The 22,242-nt window shown below is 44.7% G+C and overlaps 1 protein-coding gene and 1 non-coding gene across 2 annotated transcripts; both read right to left on the bottom strand.

Annotated features, from left to right (window-relative positions):
• Window positions 1-5,572: 5,572 nt before the first annotated feature.
• On the bottom strand, window positions 5,573-21,075 carry Tgfa (transforming growth factor alpha). The gene is made up of 4 exons (XM_090337575.1): window positions 20,852-21,075; window positions 12,121-12,270; window positions 9,345-9,454; window positions 5,573-7,889 (listed from the first exon to the last, which is right to left on the bottom strand). The coding sequence occupies exons 1-4, from the start codon at window positions 21,073-21,075 to the stop codon at window positions 7,882-7,884; spliced, it is 492 nt and encodes a 163-aa protein (XP_090193701.1). The 3' UTR covers window positions 5,573-7,881.
• On the bottom strand, window positions 16,828-16,958 carry LOC150060611 (small nucleolar RNA SNORA61). Its single transcript, XR_016536312.1, has one exon. It is a non-coding gene; the product is annotated as a small nucleolar RNA SNORA61 (small nucleolar RNA).
• Window positions 21,076-22,242: the final 1,167 nt, after the last annotated feature.

Here is a 22,242-nt window from a genome sequence, read left to right as displayed (position 1 = left end):
GCCCAGGACTGGCAAAAAAATTTCTGGATTTGAATCTCTTGTCTATTGAGTAGTTTGCAAGTATTTTCTAGCACGGCCTAGCTTGTTCCTTCATTCTCTCCCCCATTTCTTTTGCTGTGTGGAAGCTTCTTTGATACAATCCCATTTGCCTATTTGTGATCTTGTTGCCTAGGCTTTTGGCATCTTATTAAAAAATTGTATCAACATCTTGATGTGTTTTCCCTATGATTTCTTCTAGTAATTTTAGTTTTTGATGTTGTTTTGGGTCTTTTATCTCTTTTGAGTGTGTGTGTGTCTGTCTGTCTATATAGTTTAGATCTGGAAGGTCCCCCAGTGACCTATATATTAAAGATTTTGTCACTAGCATGCACTGAAGTGTCTGTATCTCTGGCATTAATCCCATTTGGTTTTTATGTATTGCTGAATCAAATTCTCTAGTATTTTTTTTTTTGAGTTAAGGAATATTGTTCTCTGTTGTTTTTTAAATTTAATTTTGATGTCTTCATGTGGTTTTGGTATCAAGGTAATACTAGGTGTATAGAGTAAATTTGGAAGAGATCTTTCCCTTACATTTTTTTTGAGTCACCTGAGAAAAACTGGTATTAGTTTTTTAAAAGTTTTGTGAAGTTCAGCAGTGAAGCTATCTGGGCTTGCTACTTGTTTGAGCGTGTCTAGGTTTTCTATAACTTAAGTTTTTGTACATTTTACTTGCCAAAAATATGCTCATTGCTTGTTTGTTTGCTTTTCTTTCTTTTTTTTTTGTGTGCCAGTTTTGGGCTTGAGCTCAGGGCCTGAGCACTGTCCTTGGACTTATTCAAGCTAGGGCTCTACCACTTGAGCCAAGCACCCCTTCTGGCCTTTTCTGTGTATGTGGTACTGAGGAGCTGAGCCCAGGGCTTCATGCAAGCTAGGCAAAAGCACTCTTACCACTAAGCCACACTCCCAGTCCACCTTTTAAATTCTTTGAATGTAACAGTATATTAAATTTAAAATCTCCCTCTCCTATTTTCTCCCTCTCCCTCCTCCACTATCCCAGGGTGTTTGTATTCCTCTTAGCCCTGCTTTTGCTGTGTCTCAGGAGTTTTGGCATGCCATATTCCCAAGTTTGTTTGCTATCAGTCCACAGCCTCAAGTAGCAGCCACATGGTTTTCCCTATAGAATCCTGTAAATTTTCTTCCATACCTCAGATGAGCCCCCTTGAGAGGGGGACTAAGCCTCTATATCTCCCTACGGGCTAACTTCTGCTAGAAATTAAGGAATACACTTAAAGGTGAAGTAGGGTAGAATGTCCAGATTGGGTGGTAGGCACTCAGAGCTCCAGGCATATCCCTTTTCCTGTACCACCTGCTCCCTGGGGCTTGGTACATTCCGCAGGGCAGGAGTGAGCAAATTAGAATTATCTGGGGAGATTGATTTCCAAGGTCTGCCCCTGTGTATTCAACTTCCTCACTGATCTGGGAGAAGAGCTACTATCCTAGTGGATCAGGCACTATGACACCTAGCTTCTGTCCAGGTGCAATTACCCGCTGTTTCTGGAGGTGAGAGTCTGTAGCAGAGACCTCAGGTAGCAAGTCCTGCAGAAAGCCACTGCAGAAAGAGTTTCTGGAGACATAGTGCTGGCGCAAAGATTTCAGGTATTTGATAAGGAAAGGGGTTCTGAGCTAGAGAGGAGGTCTGGCTGTCACTCTGCCAGTACAGAGGTCAAGGAAATTGGAATCAACAATGGGGCCAAGAGAAACCTTAAGACTAACAGTCCAGAACATGGATTTCAATTTGTCTTCTGCATGTCACGTGGATAAGTAAGAAAGGTTTTGTTGTCCCTAAGATGTGCTTTATGAAATGGGTTCTATCACAGAATGTCCAGTATACCAGGAAGAGTCACTGGACACAGGTTCTGGGAAGCGTGCAGTCTCAGCAGTCTCACTAGGACTGGAAACAAACACAGGAAGTAGTAGAGTCACATAGGTTAGAAACAAGGCCCTGCAGATATGTATGTGTATGTGTGTTATGGGGCTTGAACTCGGCCTGGGCACTGTCCCCGAGCTCTTCAACTCCAGGTTACCACCGTACTCCTGGGCCTGGGCATTGTCCCAGAGCTCTGCAGTTCAATCAAGGCTACTGCCCTACCCTTGAGCCAAGCCCCACTTCCCGTTTTCTAGAAGTTAACTGGAGATAAGAGTCTCAGGTCCTTTTGTGCCTGCGCTGGCTTGGAACCTTGATCTTCAGATCTCAGCCTCCTGAGTAGCTAGGGTTACAGGTGTGAGCCACCGCAGCCCGCCAGAGGTTCTTAAAGCATGAATAGGTTCCTGAGGAGAGAGATCAGCAAGGGTAGCAGGCATTTCTCTTTCTTTTTTGGTAGTGCAAGGTTTGAATTCAGGGCCTTGCACTTGCTGGGCAGACACTCAACCACCATGCCACTAGTCCTTTATATTTTAGTTATTTTTTGCATAATGCCCTGATTTGTTGCCAAGACTGAAATTTAATTCTATGTATTGTTTTTTTGCATAACTGGAATGACAGGTGCATGCTACCATGTCCAATTCTTTAATCATTGGATGAGGTTTTCTGTACTCTCTGCCCAGGCCAGTTTTGAAATGTGATCCTCCAGATATCTTCCTTTTGAGTAGAATTGCATGTTTGGGCCACTGTGCCTAACTCCTATCTCTCTCTCTTTTTTTTTTTTTTTTGGCCAGTCCTGGGCTTGAGCTCAGGGTCTGAGCACTGTCCTTGGACTTTCTCAAGGCTAGAGCTCTACCACTTGAGCCTCAGCACCACTTCTGGCTTTTTTCTATGTATGTGGTACCGAGGAATCGAACCCGGGTCTTCGTGCATGCTAGGCAAGCACTTTAACCACTAGGCCAATCTCCCGGCCCTAACTCCTATCTCTTAAGGGCTGGACAAAGGCTTACTTTAGGGTCAGAGATGGACTATGGAACTTGAGACAAAGAGTTGTTGGGTTTCCATCAGCATGTTAGGCTGATGCAAGCCTTATGGGGCTTGTACAATGGCTTCTAGATGTTCACCTCTCACTACCGAGAGTTTGAACTTTCTTAGGGAAGGTTCATGCCATTAAGCTCTGATCTAATCCTTAGCTTCCTTGCTCACTGGTTGCATGCACAGCAGCACGTGCAGGTGGGAAGTATGGAGGACTTGTCATATAAGCTCACAATTTAGGCTGACAGTGCAGAATATTTCCTTACAGGGAGTGCCTGGTGGTAGGTGGAGGTTGATGGGATATGGGCAGGCATGTCCCTTTTTCTACTAGGCTGAGCAGAGAAGATCCAAATAAATACAGCTTCAGAAATAAACTTCTTTCATGTTTACCCAAGAGGTAGTGAAGTTTGCTTCCTTTGCAAAGGCTCTGCAGAGCTTTTCCTAAAATCATAGCTCCATGCAAAATTCTGTCCTATAACACAGTTGTTCTCTTGTTCAAGCATGCTCAGTGTTACCTGGAGGGCAGATGAGGAGTGGGATGCTCCCTGAGTGTAGTAGGTCCGTGCCCTGAAGGTTTGCCTTCCTAACACGTTTCCACGCAATGCTGCTCTCCCCACAGTTTATGTTTTAAGCCTCAAAAACACTATTAACTCAATTAACACAAACTTTCCACTTTAAAATTGCACAGTCTGTTTGAATTGTATCAAGAAAAATATGGAATTATTTTTTTTTTTGCATGCAGCCTGCTTTCCCAGTCAGATCTCAATTCCTGTGGCTAGTTTCTCCCTATCAGTCAGCTTTGGTGGACACAAAGTCAATGATATAAATTAGGAAGAACTTGACTAAGCAGATAGGAGTCAACGATGGTTAGTTTTGGATTTCCACATTTTTGCAAAGGATTTTTTTTCTTATTCATATTTACAGAGAAAAAAATCTTCATTTGCTCTAATAATATCCTAAGTCCATAAAAGAAAAACTCTTCAGTCGTGATTTAGGAAAAAAAAGAGTTCATTCCTTCATCCTTCCAAACAAGGCACAGTACACAACTGAACAACAATGTATATTTCTGAAAAACACAACTATATCTTATATTGTTCTACTCTTTAAGTAAAATTCAGATGTTAAGCAAAAGAGCCACTAATCACATGAACACATTACAGAAATCAAAATTAACTTACCACACAAAATAAATTAAACCATTAAATATTAACCTTTTCAGTGCAACATATACAGAAGTCAGAGTAATAAGTTCTTAAAAAAATAGGGTTGTTACAATAGAGATAATGAGAACTTGAACATTTCAGTAAGTTATTACACGAGGAAGAGGAGCTACTTTTCATTACATACCACTGGGTCTTCCAGAAAACTTGGTAAAATTAGTGGCTACAGAGGATGGGTCGTAGGTTAGAAACTGAAACAGTCAGGCATCGTAGATCATGCCTGTAATCCCAGTATTTGTGAGGCTGACACAAGAAGATGGAGAGCTTGAGGTCAGTGAGATCCTATTTCCAAAAGCAAACCAAACCCAAATCCCTAATATAGACCTAAACATGTTCTGTTTCTTGAACTTCCTTTGGTTCTGTGCTTTTGAATCATTTTTCCTTCCTTGCCTTAGGCATGGTGTGAGAGATGAAAGCCCAGAACTGGCTGAGGGGTTGGCTTCTCCTGAGCAGCATTAGAGTATCATGGGTGCATCCTTGTCTGGAAAAGCATGCAGTGGCCTACATGCCTGGGAAGGTTGGCTTGGAGACATCAGGCACAACTGGCCCCATGAGTGGGGACATCAGTTTCTCTTTTCTCAGACAGCTGGGCCTGGGAATCAGGGTTCTGGCTGCTTCTTCTGCTGAGACACATTATTCTCATTCCTTGCTTGGTTCCACATGTTTCCAGGTGGGGCCCCCTCTTCCAGGCTGGATTATGTCTTGCCATGTAGAAATGTTCGCTATTCCCGTGTTTAACATCACAGACTGAAGGGCAGTGGCTAAATCCAGGCTCTATAAAACTTTGGAGGCCTTTTATACAATTCACCCCTCCCCCCACAACACACACAATGTGGGATTTTCATGGTTTCTGAATCACTGGAATAGCAATATCCCAGGTTAGGCCTCTGGAATGTTTTTCCCTAATGACAACATTAACCAGCACTTGGCTTTCTAAAGGGCAGGAACACAGTGATTATGCAGAGATGGTCTAGAAGATGCCTTTTTGCCCCTTTTTTTTTGGTGCCATTCCCAGGGCTTGAACACAGCGCCTGAGTGCTGTCTCTGGGCTATTTTGTTCAAGGCTAGTGTTCTATCACTTGAGCCACAGTTCCATTTCTGTTTTGTTTTTGTTTTTTTTTCTGTGAATTGGAGATAGGAGTCTCATGGACTTTGTTGCCTAGGCTGGCTTCACACTGTAATCCTCATATCTCAGCCTCTCGAAAACAAAGATTACAGGCATGAGCCACCAGTGCCTTGCTCAAAGATGTACTTTTTAACCTGGAAAGACAACTTTTTTTTATATCTACCCAAAGAACTACCACTGCTATGAAATGGCAGATTTGATCTCGGAAAGAGAAATCACCAAAGAAGTCATACTACCACATCGTGCAGTGTGGACAATGGCCTAACCAGAATTGCCTCAATCCAACCTCAGCCTCTGGCCCTTTTTAGACTTTCTGGTTTGCCAAGGACTGACTTGGAAGGCACTGCCTCGATGTACTGGCAAGAAGAGGGAGTCAGGTTCTGGTAGCTGTAAGTAAGAGCAGAGAACTGAGACAATCCGAGACCCTCCCAGGCTCCACTGCAGACTCTTGGATGCCAATCACTGATAGGATCTTTACATCTGACATAGAGCCTTTCATCCACTAGGTGAAGAAAGCTCCACAAGACATGTGCACCTCAGTTCATTAAAAGCAATGTTCGTTAAATGCAATGAATCTCTAACAGACTAGAAAAGATCGCCAAACTCCCAAAGTAAACTGAAGTTAAAAAACACATGATGCTCTGCCACTCTCAACAGTCTAAACTTCATACTCAGCAGGGTTTAATACGAAGGCCAAGTGTGAAATGGAATCTAAAGCCCAGGTCAGCGGTCTACTCTCTGACAGGAGGCCACAATTCAAGTCTTGATCTGTGTTTCTGTCATAGCAGGATTTACCCAAGAAATGCAAACTTAAATATATTTGGGGGGATAAGTTAAAAATCTTGCCAAGCATTTCAAAAAATATTATACACATGTAATCCTAATACTTGGGGGCTGGGACAGGAGGAAAGCAAGTTCAAGGCTAGTCTGAGATACATAGTGAGATTCTGTCCCTCAAACAGCAAACTCCACCGCTGTAGCCAAAATACATGGTGCTATGTTAAGAGGCTAACTCTGAACAAACCCAGTTTCTGTATTTAGTGCTTCAGGTGTGGTAATGAGTTTCAAAAAGAAGACATGGGTCAGACAACTGCCTGAACTGCAAAAAAAAAAAAAAGCAAATCATGTGAAAGTTCATAGGCATAGAATTGAGAGGAATTGGAGGAAAAGGCTATTTTCTGATAGAAACTTCAAGCCAGCTTTTAGAGATAAATTAGGTACACTGAAGAGCTATAGCAAGTAGAAATCTTTCACTTTGCAAATATTTGTGGATAGCTTCCTTATATGAGTTTATATATTATTTCCCTGCTATTCTAAGTTTTAATGAACATCTGAAGGGCTCCACTACTTTCTATAGATAGGCTGTATGGGTCAAACACTGATGCCCAGGAAAGCAATTTTGCCTTCTTCCAAGGGGAAAAATGAGACGCTTGGTAGCTTTTTTTTTGTTGTTGTTGTTAAAACAAAAACAAAACTTCAGCATCCTGAATGGCTAAGGGGAATGGGAACGCTGGAATAGTTCTCTTAATGCTTGAAAATAAATAGGAAAGTTAAACTTCTCCTTTAAAAAATAAAACCACATGGAAAATAAAGGACTGGTCCCCTTTCATGGATTCAGCCTGAAATGCCCACAGTTTGCTGCTGATGCCCTAGTTGGGTGCGTGAGGAAGTGAATCTATTTAATCACCAAGCAGTGGAAGATGAATTCTATTTATCCTGTGTATACACACACACAGGCCTCCTGGTCCTCTGTCACAATGGAAGGGACAATCTCTGTCACTGGGCTTGCTGGCTTTTCTACCAGAATATATATGGAGATTCACCAGCTTTGTGTCTTAGATGACATGACCTCTGATCCCCAATCTCTGCAATCAGAGTTCTGTCTCTGTAGCTCCCAGGAGGCTTTCTCAAGCCTTAGATTGTCTAAGAGGTTCATTTCTTCAGTCAGCAACATATATCATTAATGCAGATGTCTGCTAGTCTGAACCATTATCCATCGAATAAATAAGACATTATCTTGGAGGGTGGCAGTAGCTGGGAAGGTCTTCATGTGTCCAGAGAAGATATCCAGCTGGTTGGGTGTCTCATGACCAGAGGACATGGCTCCACTGACACTGGTATCTTCGGGTAACAATAGGCTGTTTCCTTCTCTATTATGCCACTAAGTAGATGAGAGAAGGCATTCATAGTACCTGTGGGGTTCATCAGAATTCTCTTGCCAGGAGGGGGCCCATTGGGAAGAAACCCCGCTCAGGATCTATGATGGATAGGAGGCAACTTCACACATCTGGACTCAGCCACTGACAGATGTGCATACCTGACACAGGTAAACAGGAAGGACACCCTGGGTAGTTCTTGTTAGATCAGTCTTTAAATTGTAACCCACTGATTTCTTCTTTAGATCCCCAAGTGGACAGAGTTCTCAACATAGTTTTGATGGCCAACAGTAGATAAAAGGCTGTGTAGGGGGTTGCAGGTGAAGGAGAGATCTGCTGCCATGTCTCAGGCGTCCCCACTGGAGTTGTCCTGAAGAAGGCCTTTTTTTCTTTGTTTGTTTCTTTCATCAGGCTGCTTCAGGTCAAGTTCCTCTTCAGGGTTCCTCAGACCACTGGAAGGAAGGAAAAATAGGTTAAGCACTGTGGGCCAGCCCTCAGCTCTACTGGGAAAACAAACATAGACATAGCATCAGGCAGTGGCACTAGATTCTCTTGGGCATTTAGGCATGAATCCCAGTTCACTTGGTTCAACTTCAGTTACCTTCAGTAACTTCTGAAATAGCGAGTTAGTGCTGATAAAAGCTAACAAGGCTGGGAGGGAGATGAGTTGTGGGTGAGGGTGGATGCAACTTGGTTGTGAGGCTTTAGCGCAACCTAGCTACAGCCAAGGCAGCTCACAAGCTGGTTAGAGCTTGCCATGGCTTCTTCCAAGACCACTGCTCTTCACCATATAGGTCCTGAGGCTCTTTTCTGTGGCTGCATAGTGAGGCAGTATGGGCACAGGCCTCAGCTTCTGAGTCTAGCTCAACCTGCCCTGGATCCTTTGGAAGTATGGAGGGGAATGCATGGCCCAAGAGTGAGTCACAACTGTTCTAGACCCAGCAGGCCCAAAGGTGGACACATATGTCAGGGACATGGCCTTGGGGGCCATCTCTGAATGGCCAGATTCAAACTTCTGACAGCCACAAGAAACTTGATTCTAAATGACTGCACTAGAAGTTCAGAAAAATGCTACGAATGACTATGCATTTTCTTAAAAGATTTAAGTGTGTGTGTGTGTGTGTGTGTGTGTGTGTGTGTGTGTGTGTGCTGAGCAAGCCAGCGAGTGGGTCTTATTAATTCAAGGTTTCAGTTAAGGCTGTTGCTCTACCACTTGAGCCACACTTCCACTTTCAGCTTTAAAAAAATTGGAGATAAGAGTTTCTAGGACTTGTCTGTTGGGCTAACTGAATCAGAATCTTCAGATCTAGCCTTCTGAGTAGCTAGAAGTACAGGTTGTGAGCATTGGCACCTGCCCTAAATAATTTTTTTACGAGTGCTATAAGAAAAATTAGATATCTTCCTTAGCACCCGGAGTGTTTTTTTTCTTTTTTCTTACTTCTTCCTTTTTTTTTTTCTTTTGGTCGGTCATGGGGCTTGAACCCAGAGCCTGAGTGCTGTTTTGCTCAGGGTTAGCATTATACCATGTTGAACCGCAGCACCACTTCTGGTTTTCTGGTGGTTAAGTCTTATGGACTTTCCTGCCTGGGTGGGCTGGCTTCAAACTGTGATCCATAGACCTATCTCTTGAGTAGCTAGAATTACAGGCGTGAACCACCAACACTGGGATTACCATGGGTGTTTTCTCATGGCAGTCAAAAAGAGAAGTGAGTGGGGTCTTCAGAGGCCCTGGCTCTCACTCGCTCTCCCACTAACTCATGGTGGGACCCAAGCAGGTCTTCGGGAGACTTGATTCTCCGTATCACTTGTGAGTCATATTCTTCATCCTCCTGGTGCATGGGTCCCAGCTTAGAGTCAGTGAGGGCTTTCTCTACCCAGGGAGTGCCTTTCTCCAAGCAGCCCCTTACCTGTCTCTGAGTGGCAGCAAGTGGTCCTTCCCTTCAGGAGGGCGCTGGGCTTCTCATGCCGGCAGATGAGGGCACGGCACCAATCACAGTGTTTTCGGACCTGGCAGCAGCTGTAAAGACAGGACAGGGTCTCAGGAGGGCCTGGCCCCGAAACTCTGGGATCCCCATCAGCCCTCCTCTAAGGGTCCAGGTACTGTGGGGAGCTTCGAGCCCACGATTGGGGGCCCATCGGATTATACACTTGCCAATAAGAGCGATACCAGCTGCTGCTCACAAAGAACCATCAATGTCTGTAGCTTCTTGAGCTGGTAAAGGGGCCTGGCTTCCACCCAGCTCCATAAAGAGCAAGTTTAGAAGCTCTAGCAGTATGGTGGGGTCCCAGAACATCCATCAGGCCTAGGAGCAGTAGCCCTATCTGGCTGAGGGCCACAAGATGTAGGGGGAGTCATTCCTCATGCCTAGTCAGTGGCAGAGTAGGAAATCTGGGTGGCTTGATTGCACTGCCATAGAAGAATGGGGAAATAATCTCAACAGCTTTGACCCCTTCTTTGAGGATGAGTATTCCAGTTTTGGAAAATCCAACCATGTTGTAAAACTATGTGGCTGGGTTCTGAAGGCATTAGGGCTAAGGAGCTCCTGCCTTCTTTTGGGGACAGCAAAAGGACTTTTCAGAGTTAGCAAGAGAAATAAAACAGGAATCCTAAAAGAACTGGGAAGAAAGTACCACAATATTAATTACTAGAGTCCCTGGGATATAAGGATCTCATTTCCATGTATTGTAACCTTAATGCTTGGTATATATATATATATATATATATACATATATATATAATACACATATACATCATACATATTGCATATATAACTGTATATATACATATATATACATACATACAATATGGATATTCTATGTATCTATGCACTGGTACTGGGAGAAGTTTCAAAACTGCCACAAACCCAAAGATTGATGAGGAAACAAGCATCTGTGCCTTTCTCCTGGTGCTGGTGGCATTTCATGATCCCCACTCCAGCTCTCTGCAACCCATTCTGCCTTGGAATATAAAGCTGGGCTTTATATTCGCAGAGAATGGACTTAACCTTCTTGACTAACCTGTTTCTGTTGTAGGTGGAAAATGTTAGGCTGGAGAAGTTGGCTGGGGTCTGGACCCTCTTGAGCTACAGCATCTGGGTTGGGGCCTTGCTCAACATCAAAGGAAAGATCTAGATTTTAGGCTCGTCAGTAGCTCTAGCTTATAGCCAGGTATCTAGAGGGGCTTTCCATGCTTACTTCCAGCTTACAGTGTCCTAGGTAGTGGGATCAAGGCCTCTAGACTCCTGTAGTGAGGGGTGAGTTGATCCCAACCTGGATTCTACAACTCAGCAGGGCCCCAGTACCAAGGCTGCCAATAGCTGGGTGATTGAGGGTATGAGTGTGGGTTTTGGTCATGTGGAGCTTAGACTCTGGAGGGACATACAGGGAAGGTACAGAAGAGAGGCAGACTGGGCAGCCTCCTTGAGAATAAGAGATGCGCTACAGATGGTTCCTATCTCTAGAAGAGCTAGCAAAATCAGTGTTTTAAGTCCCTTCAGGGAGGTCTATGTGGGTCCTAAGTCTTGTTCCTGAGAACACAGTACCTTCTTGGTCATAGGATCAGGGCCATGTTGAGAACAAACAGCTAAGTTGACCATGTGAAGTGAGGCCAGTGGTCTATTAGAAGCTCTTGACCACCTGGGGCAGCCTGCTTCTGCCCTGCTTATCCACCCACTTGAAGACATGTGTTCCTAGGACCCTTACAGATAGAAGAGATCTTGCTCAGGGAACAAGGAAAGACCTCAACCTGTACCACACAGTGCTGGCATGGTCTAGGAGAAGGATATGGGCAACCTGTGGCTAGTGGCAGGAGTTATGGCTCTAAGATGTAACCTCACTTGTTGCCAGAGCCAGGGACATGTGCTTTAGATGTCTTAACAGCAGCAAACCAACAAGACAGAGTTTCTTATTTGTGTGAAACCTAGATAATTGTGGAGGGCACAAGTCTGGCTTCTATATTGACAGGGAATTGTTTACTTCAGCTTTGCCACAATGGCCCATCTATTTCCTGTCTCACCATGACCCATTCTGAGGCCAGCAGCCTTTAACTGACCTATGAACTCCCTTTGCATCCAAATAGGTGTAGAGAGTTCACTCTGTGACTTAGACTTCAGCTGGGGGTGGAGCAGGGATACATCTGGCTTTGGGCCAGGTTTTGGGATGAGAGCTTGATGTTGCTGAGCTGCCTAGTGGGTAGAAGTGGCCAAGCAAAAGTGCAGTGTCCCTGGGTGTAGGGCTTAGCATAAATTTCCTGGAGGATCCAGCATGGAAACTGGAGTTTGAAGGACAAGGAGAGGCCAAGTGATAAAGGGGGGAGAGGGCTGGGCAAAGTAATGGTCACCCATCTACAGTAACAGCAATACTGGGGCTTTTGAGGTGGCTTTGGAATTTGTTACTGCCCCAAAGAGCTGTTTCTAGTTCTACAGAGCATCTATCTGTTTAAGGCACTGCTTCCAAGGTTCTAAGAACAACAGCAGAGCAGAAGGGCACTTTTGGTTTGCCACTGGCCTCCAGCAGTGCACAGAAACACAGCTGGGGCTGCCGGGGAAGTGTTAGGCCTTCACATGGCTGGGCTACCACACTTAGCTTGGAGTGAGACCTGACGGCCATCTGCTGGGCTGGCCAGGCCCTGTCGTGAGCTCGTGCTGTAGATGTCCTGGGAGGGCTGGGGCAGCAGATACTCACTGGATCAGCACACATGTGATGATGAGGACGGCCAGGGCCACGATGGAGACCACCACCAAGGCAGTGATGGCTTGTTTCTTCTGGCTGGCAGCCACCACAGCCAGGAGGTCTGCATGCTCACAGCGTGCACCGACGTACCCAGAATGGCAGCTAGAGAAGGAGGGAATGTCAGTCTATATTTGCAGGGTCTCCTTTCCCCACATCTACTATGCTAAGTCTCAGGAGATAGCACAGCAAATGTGTATGGGCCAAGAAAATCACCCATTTAGTTAAAAAATAACCTAGATTTTTTTCTCAACTGCCAATGGGTGTATTTAGAATTTCTGATGAAAGTAAACATGCTTGCCAAATTGGAAATATCGCATGACTTTGTCTTCTCCATCAGGTTTAATTAGCCTTGCAAGATTTCCTGAATGGCCCAGTGTGCAGGGAATGTTCAGAAGTAATGGGCGGGGCTGGAGAAGTCACCAGGCTCCTTGGATGCTGTTGTCTATACATCTAGCAATACTGACTGACCCCCAATAAGGGAGAGTGAGGGAACCAGAAGTCATAAGACATGCAGGTGGCTCTAGCATATTTGCTTTCATCAATGCCAACAACAGTCCTTGCCATGATTCTCAATAGAGGCTATTTAGAATATGTACGGATCCCCCCTTTTTATTGTCATTGAAAACCTGAGAAGAACTTCTGGGAGGGGCAGTCCCATATCATACTCTAGGTTTAATTGTTTTTCTTTTCAGATATGGCAACAACAGCGCTTTTCTTGTTTTTTTTTTTTTTTTTTTTTTTTTAAATAACCGTGTTATGATTAGCTAGTCTGTAATTTTCACTTTTATATTAAAAGGCCTTTGGAGAACAATGAACTCTAAGAGGGGATTACTGATCTTGGGGTACCTGCCATTGTGCCAGGCTGGCCCCAGGACCTTTATCTGTGAGATTCTCCTAAGCTGATCTTCTCAGCTGCCAGGTTCCAGGTGTCAGAAAAGTACTTGGAGGGGCCAGGAGTTTGGCCTAGTGGTTAAAGTGCTTGCCTAACATGCATGATGACCCGGGTTCAATTCCTCAGTACCACATACATAGAAAAAAGCCAGAAGTGGTGCTGAGGCTCAAGTGGTAGAGCTCTAGCCTTGAGAAAGCCCGAGGACAGTGCTCAGGCCCTGAGCTCAAACCCAGGACTGGCAAAAAAAAAAAAAAAAAGTACTTGGAGTTATAGATAGAAGTGGCCTGCTTTCTGAGAGCCTAAGTTTTGCTCAGTATAAAAATTTCCAGCATTTTGATAGTGTAGAGGCAGTTATCGTACAGGTTTAATATTTATGGCAAGCAGGGATGCTAACAGGTTGCTGTTGAAGGAATAGCCTAGGATATAAGGGTGAACAAAGGAAATGTTTAAATTTAGGTACTGGTCCTTTATTTTGTGCTTGTACTGGGGCTTGAACTCAGGGCCAGGGCCGGGGTCAGGGTCAGGGTGTTCTGTAGCTTTTTCACAGAAGGCAGAGAGTCGTACCAGTCGAGCCTTAGCTCCACTTCTGGGTTTTTGTTGGTTAGAGAAAACTTTTCTGCCTGGCTTGGCTTGGATCCTCAACCTCCTGAGTAGCTAGGATTACAGGCCTGAGCCACAGGTGCCTGGCATAATTTTTCTTTTCAGTCAGGAGCCGGCCTATTGGTCAAGGACCAGGGAAGTCTTGAACTCAGGCTTCCCTTGCCTCAGCTTCCTAAGTGGTGGGTAGTACTACACCTATTTCCCAAGTGGTGGACACTATCATACCTAACGAGAAACATGTTTTCTCATTTATCCCTGCATGAAAAAGCCAACTCCTTCTGGGGACGTGGGTTTGCTGCTAGAGTCTGGCTCTCACATTTCTAGGCTGATGTACCTGCCCCCTCGAGAGAGACTGGGGCAGGTGTGTCTTAATCAAACCCGCCTTCCAGCTTGGCCTCAAATCTTGGAAGGGTAAAATATTGGAGAGTTTTGAGTGTACCCTGAAGTGCTTATAGTCTTTGGTAAATAAAGAAGCTGAGTAAGGTCATGGGGATGGAAATGCTTGGTAAATATTTTTATAGACTGGGGAGGAGAGATCAGACCCTAGTAGGGGACACTGATGGCAAGACTTCTCTTGAAAGCTAGGACTGGGATCTTGTAAATCTGAAAAAACATTGACTCTCATAGCTCCAAGCAATGGGTCAGGGGAAAGTTTTATTACTTTTTTATTTATTTTTTTTTGGGGGGGGGGTCCTGGGACTTGAACTCAGGGCCTAGGCTCTATCCCTGAGCTTTTTTTTTTTTTTTTGCTTAAGACTAGTGCTCTATCACTTGAGCCATAGTGCCACATCCAGCTTTTTCCGAAGAAGTTATTGCAGATAAGAGTCTCATGGACTATTCTTGCCTGGACTGGCTTCAAAATGGGATCCTCAGATCTCCTGAGTAGCTAAGATTATAGGTAGATTATAGCTATGATTACCACTATCCAGTTTTTGGTTTTTCTCCTGTGAAGCAAAAGTAGAGAAACAGCTTCCAGGTTGGATTGACCCTTTCCCACCGAGGGGCAGAGGAGAGCTCCAGGGGACCAGAGTTGATGCTGGGAGGTAATCTGCAACTGTCTCAAGCCATACTCACATTTAAGCTGTCCATGTCTAAACAAGACTGAAAAGGGTTCCTCCAGCCATCCTTACGTTTTTACCCTGTAATCAAATGTCTCTATCTTGTGAGGAGCCATGTGAAGTAAGATTCCTCCAGGTGTTGTTTGACACCCCTTCCCTGTACGGCCCTAATCCATGTCCTCCACCAACTGGCTTGCAGACAGTCCAAGCCCTCTCTCCCTCATTCTCCCAGCTCAGCGTCAAGTGCACACACTGGATCTAGCAAAGTACACAACCTAGGCACCAGAGACACATTTGTGAAACATATGAGGGTAGCCCGGCACCTGACCACTCAACCTCTTATTCTCTTGGCCTGGAATCTGATTCCTCTCCCTCCTTAGACCGGGTGTGTACGTGTATTTTCACTGGGATTGAACTCAGGACTTCAAACTTTTGTTTAGCTTTTTCACTCCAGGCTATCCCTCTACTGCTTGAAGCCACACTTCTACTTCTGGCTTTTTGCTGGTTAACTGGAGATAAGAGTCTCCTGGATTTGTCTTTCTTGGCTGGTTCTGGGCATTAATTCTCAAATCTCAGTCTTCTGAGAAGGCAGGATTACAGGTGTGAGCCATGGTAGCCCCTACCCCCCACAACTGCATTTCAAAGCTCACATTCCTGAACCTATGTGCTCTACTAATTCATTCACCCAGTCATTCAATCATCTGCTTCTCCGTAGCTCACACCAAGGCTCTCCTGACCGTCTCTATCTTTGAACATATGAAAGTCCGTATCTACTTTTTATTTCCTCAGCCTCCTCACCTCTGCAGGCCAGGACCTGGTTCTACAAAAATACCTGGCTTTGCAGTTGCTCTTCTGAGCTGGGAAGAAAAAGAGTTGGTGATATCCTTTTGTAGTTTTAGACTTACGTATGCCAACTGTCCTAGAAATAAGACACAGGGAGAAGAGTCATCTTACCTGGCTCCAAATGAACCAGGCTTGATTCCGCATGGTTCTGTCCTCTCCTTCACCCCAGCCAGAAACTGGTTTCCATCTGGCTACACCTTAGAATCACCTGGGAAGCTTTGGAAAATCTAGGTGCCAAGGCCAGGAAATGCTCAGCCAGTTGGTCTTGGAAGCCCTATGGTTAGAACTACCATGGAACTGAGAACTAATAAGTTCAAAACTGGCCAGTTCCTCTTCCCTTTCCCCTCTCTGCGCAGTTCTTCCTAACAAGAATGGGATGCTGTTGCATCTAGATGAAATGGGAATCATTTTATCAGAGGGGCACTGGAGAGGTGCACCTGGGTATCTTACTTCATTGGACTCATTTTCTGTTTGGAATAGACTTGGGGAGGCAGTGGCAGCTGTTTGTTACACCCAAACTGCTGGAATGCTGTTTTGTTTTCTTCTTCTGAATAAGAAGCTCTACAACTACTTTGAGGCTGTTTCTCCACAAGGAGAACAAGAAGAAAGAAGAGGATGGAAGGAAAGAGCCATGGCCTGGGGGCCCTGTTAGGGTTGGGACAAAAGATGAGTGCTCAGCCAGGTGGGTTGCCTGAGGCCTTTTCATTTTCGGTTGTGTGTGTGATGCAGTTTGAATCCAGGACCTCACATTTGCAGAAGGTCTACTCACTACTCCACACACTTCTCCAGTGCTTTTTTTATTTTTATCGTTTTGCTCTGGTTATTTTTGAGGTATGATATTCCTTTTTTGCCAGGACCAACCTGGACTACAACTCTCCTATTTATACCTTCCACATTACCTACATGATAGGCACATACCATCATGCCTAGCCTTTTCTGTTGAGAGGAGAGAAGATCTCAACTTTTCCTGGTTGGTCTGGGACTTTCAGCCTATGAATCTCAGCCTCTCCAGTAGTTAGGATTACAGATGTGAGCTACTGGTGCCTGCTATTTTTTCTGGTAAGGAGGAGCAAATACAGTAGCTCTAGTCCCACTATGTTAACATGAAGAGCAAAATTGTCAATTAAATGCCATTTTTCTCCTCTCTCCAGAACTTGTGGATTTTCTCCATGTGCCTAATTTACCTAGTTCACAGTATTATATTATCATATATTAACATAAAGATAATGTATGCAGAGATTTTTTTCAAGTCTTTTTTTTTTCTATTGCTGTTAGAAACAAGCCCACCATGCTATGCCGGACAGCAATGCACTGTTATGAGCAAGCTTCTCTATTATTTTCCCTCTGTTATGACCACCAAGACCAGTGTTCAGATCTGATGGAAAAGGGAAGAGTATTTTTTTTTTTTTGGTCAGTCCTGGGCTTGAATTCAGGGCCTGAGCACTGTCCTTAGGATTTCTCAATGCTAGAGCTCTACCACTTTAGCCTCAGCACCACTTCCGGTTTTTTCTATGTATGTGATACCAAGGAATTGAACCAGGGTCTTTATGCATGCTAGGCAAGCAGTCTACCACTAGGCCAAACTCCTGGCCTCTTTTTTCAAGTTTTTTAAGAGAATTTTTTCCCCTTGCTGGGCCTAGTTACTCATACCTATAATATTGGTTTGAGCCCAAAGGTAGCAAAACCTCATCTCAACAAATGAGCTAGGTATGGTAACTGTATCTGCAATCCAAACTGTACAGGTGTAGGCAGGAGGATTACCATACGAGACCATCTATTTCTGTGTTTTGACAGTTTACGTTACACTGGCTGGGAGTAGTTGTCTGCATACTTCACTGTGAGAAAGCTGTCAATCACTGGAAACTTTCAGACAGGTAAGAAACTTCTAATACTGATTGACAACACTGGAACAAACCCCTGACAGAGTCACCTGGGTGGCTTCTTGCAACTTTCTCCCTTTGTTTGTAGGCTTTGCAGACAGCAGCTAGAAATCTGAGGAATCTGCTTCTGGGGCAAGACTGACACCAAGCTGGCCTTTCCTGAGCTCTGCTGATGTGCTGGGTCCTAATGAGATTATTCAAGATGGTCATACATGTTCAGATCAACCACACATCTTTGAGGATGATTTTTACAGCTTTGGCCATCTCTGACTGGTGACTTTTCCCCCCATTTTCTCATTTAGTATGAAATATCATTGTTAGGTTTTTTGGAAAGTTAAAAGACCATTGCTTTGGAAGACAAAATCTGATAATGCCAGTATTTTAGAAAGAGCATCCTCTTTTGAGACTATAATCATGGCTCACTGTGGCTTCTGTAAAAAGCTACGGCAGATGGGGACTTGCCTCAAGGTATGTCAGTTTTATTGGCCAGAATGTTGTCTATGTCAGATCCCCAAAGCTTGGGGCGGTTCTTAAGAGCAGGGACAGAATGTTCTGGCTTTCTCTGCACAGACTCAGAGTTTCTGGTCTGGTGGGAATTAGTTAGAACATTCTTCTAGTTACTGTCAATGCAGAAAGGTATAAGGTGTGGTCCTGTTCTGTGGAGCCTCTGAGTTGCAGGTGAGGAAGGGAGCCACTCACCACAGCTGGGTAAGTATACAATTTGCTGAGCAATATTCCCCGAGAGCACTGTGCAAGGGAGGGCATGTCACCTTCGCTTTCTACCACCCTCCCATTTCAGATAGAGTGACCTTCAGGTGACCTTGTCAGGGTCTGACCACTCAGCCTTCAGAGTCATACATTTGAATGAAGGGGGCCCAGTGGGCTTGCATCCACATGCCAACTCTGGCAGCAGTGATAGAGACCAATCAGGCCATGCAGGGGAAAGGTGGGAATCAGATTCAGAGAGGATGAGCTCTTTGTGGGTCACCCGAGTCCTAGTCCCGTCACCCCATGTGGGAAGCCAGGCCCTACACGTATTCAAAGAGTAGGTGGGTACCTACAGGGAAGTCTGACACCTGATGTCTGCCATGATGATAGCTAATTAGAGCCACTAAAGAACAATGTGGAGTATCACCTACTGCTGTACAAAACAGGAGCAGGTGGCCCTAGGCCACCAAGCTCCAGGGGACAAATGAGGTAACGACTCAGTGGTCACTGTTTGTATAGCCATGCCTTCCCCGTGTGGTCAGCTTCTCCAGACTGCCAGGGCATCTCAGCTGTCTTATTCTATACATGTGGCCTTTAGGAAGGACTTGTTAAAGAGTCTGCAGTCAGAATCATAGGCTAGGGTCACCCTAACCTTTCTAGAAGGTTTATCTGCAGGGATATATCTTCCTTGGAAACAGGGGTTTTGTGATTTGAGGTGAATTTTATAAGCTGATAGTATGGGTTTGGAGGCTGGGCTGACCAGACCGGATCCCACTTCTGCTACTCACTAGCTAAGGCACGGAGCAAGCATCACTTCTCATGTTTATAGCAAAAATAACTACTACATAGGGAAGTCCTGAGCTGTCTTGGAGAAACTTCATGTGGAATGCTCGCCACTAAGTATGGCATGAGCTACAGTTTTTGCCAAGAATTTAATATTATCTCTACAAGAAATATTTATAAGTCAGGCACATGCCTGTAATCCAAGCCACTCAGGAGGTTGAGATCTGAGGATCATTGTTCAAAGGCTTCCTTCTTTTTCATAAGAAAAGCTTAGGAGACTCTTATCTCCAATTAACTACCACAAAGGCCAAGGAGCTGTGGCTCAAGTGCTAGCTTTGAGCATAAAAGCTTAGGGACAGCACCTAAGCTTAAAGTTTAAATCCTAGGACTGGCACACACCCCCTGCTGGCAGGGTATCATCTACCTCTTAGCCAGCGGAGGCTTCTAGATACTTGGGCCAAGAGGCCAAACGCCCTTTGGGGCCAGTGTTTTTCCACAATGGCCCCAGTACTAATAAAAAAACAATCCCATCTGTCCCCCAGGGGCTCCTAGTGTGTATTTTAATAAGAAAAATAATGATAACGACAGTGTCTACTGCCATCAACATTGTTATGCTTTGTGTTTATGGGATAAGGAGATTCTTGAGCTCTGCAGACATTCCCAGAGGAAGCTGGTCAGTGTGCCTCCGTTCTTACCCAAGTGGGGCTCAGAGGCACTGAAGGGCCATGCCCAGGCACACAGCTCTGCCACAACAGCAGCAGGCTCATTTGCATTCCTCCTGCCAGCACCAGTACATCTAACACCTTAAGCATCATGCCTCAGGACTCAACTTCAAAAGCCAGAGCCTAAGTTCTGCTGTGTGACCTGGGTTCAGACTTTCTGTGCCTGCTCAGGAGTCAACATACAGATTATGCCTGAAACAGGGCCTGGCACAAAGCAAAGATTCTAGAGATGCTCGTATTAACATTTCTTATGATTGACAGCATTATAATACCATATGTTCAGATCACATGAAATTGATCTCGACCCTTTCTATAAAAATGACAAGTCATGTGGATCACTGCTGCTTAATTGGTAAGTGATTTTTGTTTCCTAAGGGATGCTTGGCAATGCTTGGAGACACTTTCCATTGTCACAGCTGAGGAGGGTGGTCCTGCTGGCAGCTAGTGGGCAGCAGGTAGCCAGCAACATTCAATGCTGAGACATTAGCTAAAGGAGGATCTGGCTGTAAGTGTTTGTAGTGGCTAAGTCACATTCTTTCAACTAGGGGCATATTGTCATTTTTTTTTTTTGCCAGTCCTGGGGGCTTGAACTCAGAGCCTGGGCACTGTCCTTGGACACTTTTTGTTCAAGGCTAAGTACTCTGCCACTTGAGCTACAGCACCACTTCCAGCTTTTTCTGTGCATGTTGAACTAGGAATTGAACCCAGGGCTTCGCGCATGTCAGGCAAGCACTCTACCACTAGGTTATGCTCCTGGCTGAAGGGACATGTTGTCTTTAAATACCTTCCAATCTTCTGTGGTTCCTACTGCCTGGATATTACAGGCTCACTTCCAGCAGGCTCTGGCCTCCAACCTTGCCTCCTCCCAGCTCTGTGTTGTCCTCATGACACTGGTCATAGCTGGGCCTCTTCACACTGTCTATTTAATCTGCTTGCCCACTAGCCAGCCTGACTCCTGCTCTCTCCAATGTCTTTCTTTCCTAATCTGGCTGTTACACAATTATCAAGGTCCACTTCTGGAGATTTGAATTCTGTATGTTAGGGCTTTAAAGCAGGTGTTTTAAGGCCCTTCTCTGGTCTTCCAACATGCTCAGTTCCAGAGATCTCAGGAGCTTGTGACAGCCATGTGAAGGGAAATGGTCTTTTTAACTGGATATCGGGCAACCCCATGCTACCAGATGATTAGGGGACACTTACACACATGCTGGCTTGTCCTCCTGCACCAAAAACCTGCAGGTCCCATGGAGGCAGAAGTGAGTGTGGGAATCTGGGCAGTCGTTAAAATGTGACACCACTGCTGCTGCCACAGGAGGATCTGCTGGGGGAGAGAAGACAAAAGATGCTGAGTCAGATGTGGCTACAGCTGGCACATGCATTCTGTGGCCCTCACCTGCCATTGCCAGGCAGGTGGAGCCCCCCATGGTTTGGACTTCCTGTCTCCAACTAGGGCTCACCCTGTAGAGCTCTCACGTGCTTCCTGATATCAAGTGCAGGGTCACACCCCTTCCACCACGTGCTCCCTGACTTTTCTATGGACAGCAAACTGGTATCCCCCAAATTCAGTGTAATGATGTGAAAGTAGTTAAAAAATTTTCAACCCAAATGCATTTTTGTAAAGTGATAGTAATCATTAAAGAGACATCATTTATAAAAATCTGTCTTTGACAAGATTAAATAATGGCATTTGCTGGGAAGTGGATAGAACTAGAGCAGTGAATCAAGACCAAAGGAACAAAAGGTCTCCCTGTAATATGTGGGTATTAAATCTAAACAATAAAGAGCGATGACAAAATACTCAGATACTTCAGGTCATTGGAATAAACTTGGAGATACAAATATATCTATATAGACATATAGGTCTATGATAGGATATATATTCTATAGGCACATATTGATATATAGATTGATATGTATCTATGACATACAAAGATTCAGCTTAATTCTAATTATGTTCTTAAATTTATGTGTCAGTGATTGCATATAGAGATTTTTTTCTTGAATACTTGTTTGTAGAACATGACCTTTGAAATATGATGTAAAAAACTCAGTGTTACTACAAAGTTTTAATAAAAAAATGTCTGTCTTCAAAACCTGGCACCAGAAGCAACATACAATGGCTCCAAACAGTGAAAGAACATAGAGGCAGAAGAGTTAATGATGCAGAAAAATATTCCTGATACACTACAACTGAAGCTACTTGTTTCCAGCAGGGTCTGTATAGTGAAAATGGAAAAATCCATTTTCAATCTGAGGAAGTCTGGAATGGCAGGCAGTGACCAGGGAGTAGGCAGAATTTCTTACATTTAGCAACAGGATCCATGGGATCCAGGCAAAGTCCTATTGGGAAAGCCCAAAGAAAGTGGGATGAGGGAACTAAACTGAGTCTCTGCACCTGTGTGGGGTCCTCACAGCCTTGATGCTTGTGGGCTGAGGCAGGGGTACCCAGTCTCTCAGGGGCCTGGCTTCCAGCCGCTGCAGGCTCAATATCATGCCTAAGGCCCTGGCTTGCACAAAAGGCATTCCACCCCCATGGCTACTTCTGTCCAAAAGACATGGGACTCAGTGGCTCCCTCACAATGGCAGGCAGG

This window comes from Megascapheus bottae, chromosome 7 (assembly GCF_031878675.1).
Source record: "Megascapheus bottae isolate mThoBot1 chromosome 7, mThoBot2.hap1, whole genome shotgun sequence".
NCBI lineage: Eukaryota > Metazoa > Chordata > Mammalia > Rodentia > Geomyidae > Megascapheus > Megascapheus bottae.
Note: the sequence above shows the minus strand (reverse complement) of the source record. Positions and strands in the feature narration are given on the sequence as shown.

Excerpts from the sequence above, each read along its gene's own strand:
- Tgfa (XM_090337575.1), bottom strand. The coding sequence starts at position 21,075 with ATGGGGGGCTCCACCTGCCTGGCAATGGCAGGTGAGGGCCACAGAATG. Across the intron at positions 12,271-20,851 it reads GAGGACAAGCCAGCATGTGT|CTGCCATTCTGGGTACGTCG; the intron begins GTAAGTGTCCCC and ends CTCCTTCTCTAG. Across the intron at positions 9,455-12,120 it reads ATCACATGTGTGCTGATCCA|CTGCTGCCAGGTCCGAAAAC; the intron begins GTGAGTATCTGC and ends CTGTCTTTACAG.